Source organism: Pollachius pollachius, assembly GCF_949987615.1.
Source record: "Pollachius pollachius genome assembly, chromosome: 14".
Lineage (NCBI taxonomy): Eukaryota > Metazoa > Chordata > Actinopteri > Gadiformes > Gadidae > Pollachius > Pollachius pollachius.
The window spans coordinates 10,217,767-10,221,485 of NC_136947.1; the positions used below are offsets into that span (position 1 = coordinate 10,217,767).

A 3,719-nucleotide genomic window follows, 5' to 3' on the forward strand; every position below is an offset into this window, starting at 1 on the left:
CGTCTGAGAAAGGCCCTGAATGTTATGCGTTTGGTGAGGAGCTGTCTCCGTGTTGGCCACCAGGTGGCGCCGTCTCCTCAGGTATCTGACATGGAGCTCAGGGTTAAAGGGGTATATGAATCCTCGTGGAAAACACTCGATTCGTTCTGGACCGACACTAGACCGACCGCCCTGGTCTGAAAGCCCGGGTCTGGTAGACGTTCAGATGATCCACGAGGTGGTCTTGTGGGGTAGACCATGACCTAAACTTGTCAGTGAGTTCCGGTCGGGACGGAAAAATCGCGACCTCCTCGCGGGTCAGTCACTCACCTCCTAAAATGACACAGAGACCTTGTCCTGGTCTAGACCTGGACCCGGGCTCCTCCACCTGGGGGGGGGGGGGGGGGGAGAGACTGGAGGTGGACCAAGTGATGTCATCCCGCGGATGAGTGATTAGACAGAAAGACCCCCCCTGGACCCCCCGTCGCGCACCCGGGGGGTCTCGCGCAGTGCATGAACGCAACCCTTTATTCTGTTACTATTTAAACCGGTTTACTGTTTAAACCGGTCTAGCGGCTGGAAACCTCCGGTGTGGACGCCGAGAATTATTTAATGGAGCGCAGATTAAACGGAGCGATTGTGAGATCAGTCAAGTGGTGAACCAGAACTTAACCAGTAGCTGCTGAATATGAATTACATATTATATATTATGTTTTAGGAAAATAAACATTCAACTATAAAGTTAATAATAAATATTAAACCATGGCTTTTCGGAGTACCCACATTATACAGTATATGACACACAATATAATCTAGAAGCGCAGGAAGTACCAGGTCACAAACTTTAACATTTCCATAAAAGTTGTTTTATTTAGAAAATAAAGATCTTCTATCAAAGTGGATTTCTCTTTGTACATATTTACACCCTCATAAAAAACGTTCATATAAATGTACAGCAAATAATGATATAAATACACGCGCTAAGTTAAGGCTTAGGGGAGATCTATCTTAACTTTAAGTAGATTCATCTCTCACTTAAAGTTGATTAATCTTTTACTTGAAGTTGAATCATGTTTCATTTAAAGTTTATTAATCTTTAACTTTAAGTAGATCCATCTTTCACTTGAAGTAGATCCATCTTTCACTTTAAAGTGTATTAACCTTTCACTTAAAGTTGACTCCTCTGGCCGTGGACGCCTTAAGACACAACGGTTCAGTTCTGATAAAACATCAGCCTCAGTGGACCCCAGACGGACGTCCAGTCTGCGGTGAAGAGGTCTGAGGACCTCCAGCGTCCAACAGGGTCCGGTCTCCGGACGCCAGAGTCCTCCCGGGTCTAGAGTCCGGTCAGGTCAAGCCATTAGCGGGTGCCCATCGACGAGCTTTCCCTCACGCTAGCGTCCCGCCCCTCAGACCCGGGACAGGGGCACCGTCTTGGGGCCGGACCCCGTGCTGGCGGTGCCGGTCCTCCAGGTGAGCCCCGTGCTGACGTCGCTGTAGAGGGAGCCGCCGCCCGCCGCCGCCGCCGCCGCCGCCTTGCTGCCCCAGCAGCAGCGCGTGCAGAACCTCCTCCAGGACTCCAGCGTCTTCCCCGACCAGATCCACGCCCCCGACGTGATGCCCACCAGCAGACACATGAAGTACTTGAGCATGAAGACGGCGTAGTCCGGCCGCGCCGCGCCCCCCGCCTCCGGCACCTCCCCCTCGGCGGGGGGGCAGGAGCAGCTGAGCCCCGCCTCCCAGGCCGGCCGCTGGTGCTGCTCGTAGAAGTAGCAGGCCACGATGACGGAGGCGGGCACGGTGTAGAGCAGCGTGAAGCCCCCGATGCGGACCATGAGCCGCTCCAGCTTGTCCGTCTTGGTGCCGCCCTGCTTGATGACGGTCCGGATCCGGAAGAGCGACACGAAGCCGGCCAGCAGGAACATGGAGCCCACCAGCAGGTAGACCACCAGCGGCGCCAGCACGAAGCCCCGCAGGTGCTCCAGGTTCTGGTTGCCCACGTAGCAGATGCCCGCCACCGCGTCGCCGTCCACCGAGCCCAGCGCAAGCACGGCGATGGCCTTGACGCTGGGCAGCACCCAGGCCGCCAGGTGGAAGTACTGGGCGTAGCCTGCGATGGCCTCGTGGCCCCACTTCAGCCCCGCCGCCAGGAACCAGCTGAGCGACAGGATCACCCACCAGATGGACGACGCCATGCCGAAGAAGTACACCAGCAGGAAGACCACCGTGCACAGCGCCGGCCCCGTGGTCTCGTAGTGCACGTGCTGCCCCCCGGCCGCGCCCGGCCCCTCCGCCGCCGTGCACGCCACGCGCTCGTGGCCCGCCGCCAGCCGCACCAGGTAGCCGGCCGAGACCAGCATGTAGCACGCCGACAGGAAGATGATGGGCCGCTCGGGGTAGCGGAAGCGCTCCCTGTCGATGAGGAAGGTGGCCACGGTGGCGGCCGAGGACAGGAAGCAGAGCGCTGACCACAGCCCCACCCAGAAGGTGGTGAAGGCGCGCTCCTCGCCGCTGAAGTACGGGCTGTGGCACGGCATGGCGCAGTTCAGAACGCCGCCCGTGCGCACCCGGTTCCACAGCAGGGAGTCCCGGCTCACCGGCACCAGCGGCGCCCGGCACCGACACCCCGCCTCGCAGGAGGAGGAGGAGGAGGACACGGCGGGCTTGGTCTTCCCGGGGACCCGGCCACCGTACCCGGTCTTCCTGCGGGGGTGGTATGGCTTCGGCGGCCGGGCGGTGGGCTTCAGTGGCAAGTCGGGCGCCGCCGAGGGGGTGGTGGTCTCCGAGCGGTTGTAGTCCATGCAGAGCGTGTCCGGGTCGCCCAGCACCGGAAGCAGCTCGCACCGCATCCGGTCGGGCCACGGGAAGCCGTACTGCCGCATCAGCGGCGCGCAGCCCGCCTTGGCGCGCTCGCACACGCCGCGGCAGGGCGGCAGTGGCTTCCGGTAGTCCTCAAGGCAGATGGGCGTGTACATGCTACACAGAAAGAAGCGCAGGTCGGCGGAGCAGCGGATCTCCACGAGCGGCCAGAACTGGTGCACCTCGAGCCCCGCCTCGTCCTGCGTGTCGTGGTTGAAGGCGTTGGGCATGTGCGTGTGGTTGTAGCCCACCCCTTTGCATAGCGGCACGGTGATCTCCTGGCACCGCGGCTCCTTGGAGCCCGCCGCCGCGCCGCGCGAGCCCGAGCCGTGGAGCGCGAGCCCCGCTAAGAGCACGCTCCACCACCACCAGCAGCAGCAGCCAAGCGCGCGCCGCAGCTTCATCATCATCCTCGTGAACCCAAAGTGGTGGGGTTGTTTTATGTCCGCTCTTGGTGGTCCGAGAAGTGACCGTAAGTTACAAACCCGCGTCCGGGGGCCCGGGGCGCAGAGTCCGATCCGCCGGTTACCGGAGACGCGCCGTCCGGTTCATCCTGGAGACGGCAGACCCCGCGCGCTCTCTACGGGGGGAGATCCGTGCACCGTCCAGCCAACGCTTGAGGTTCGGTCCAGTGGGCCCAGTACAATCCAAAACCTGCGAGCCCTGCCTGTCAATTCACACTTGTTGTTGTTGTGTTGTTTTTGTCAAACGTCAGATTCTGAGTTTCCGCGAGAGAGTTTGCGAGTGTGTGCGGGTGTCTAGATTCTCTCGCTCTTTGTGTGTGAGAACAGTGCTGTGGCTCGCGTTGCCTGCCCCGGTTTTTATAGAGGAGGCGTGACGTCAGCCCCCCCGTGAGGTCCAGCGGGGCGGAGCTCGGGGAT

The 3,719-nt window shown here is 60.3% G+C and overlaps 1 protein-coding gene across 1 annotated transcript; it reads right to left on the bottom strand.

The window, feature by feature from the left end:
• Positions 1-1,370: 1,370 nt before the first annotated feature.
• On the bottom strand, positions 1,371-3,484 carry LOC307086438 (frizzled-8-like). Its single transcript, XM_079751652.1, has one exon. The coding sequence runs from the start codon at positions 3,246-3,248 to the stop codon at positions 1,389-1,391; it is 1,860 nt and encodes a 619-aa protein (XP_079607778.1). The 5' UTR covers positions 3,249-3,484; the 3' UTR covers positions 1,371-1,388.
• Between the last annotated feature and the right edge of the window lie 235 nt (positions 3,485-3,719).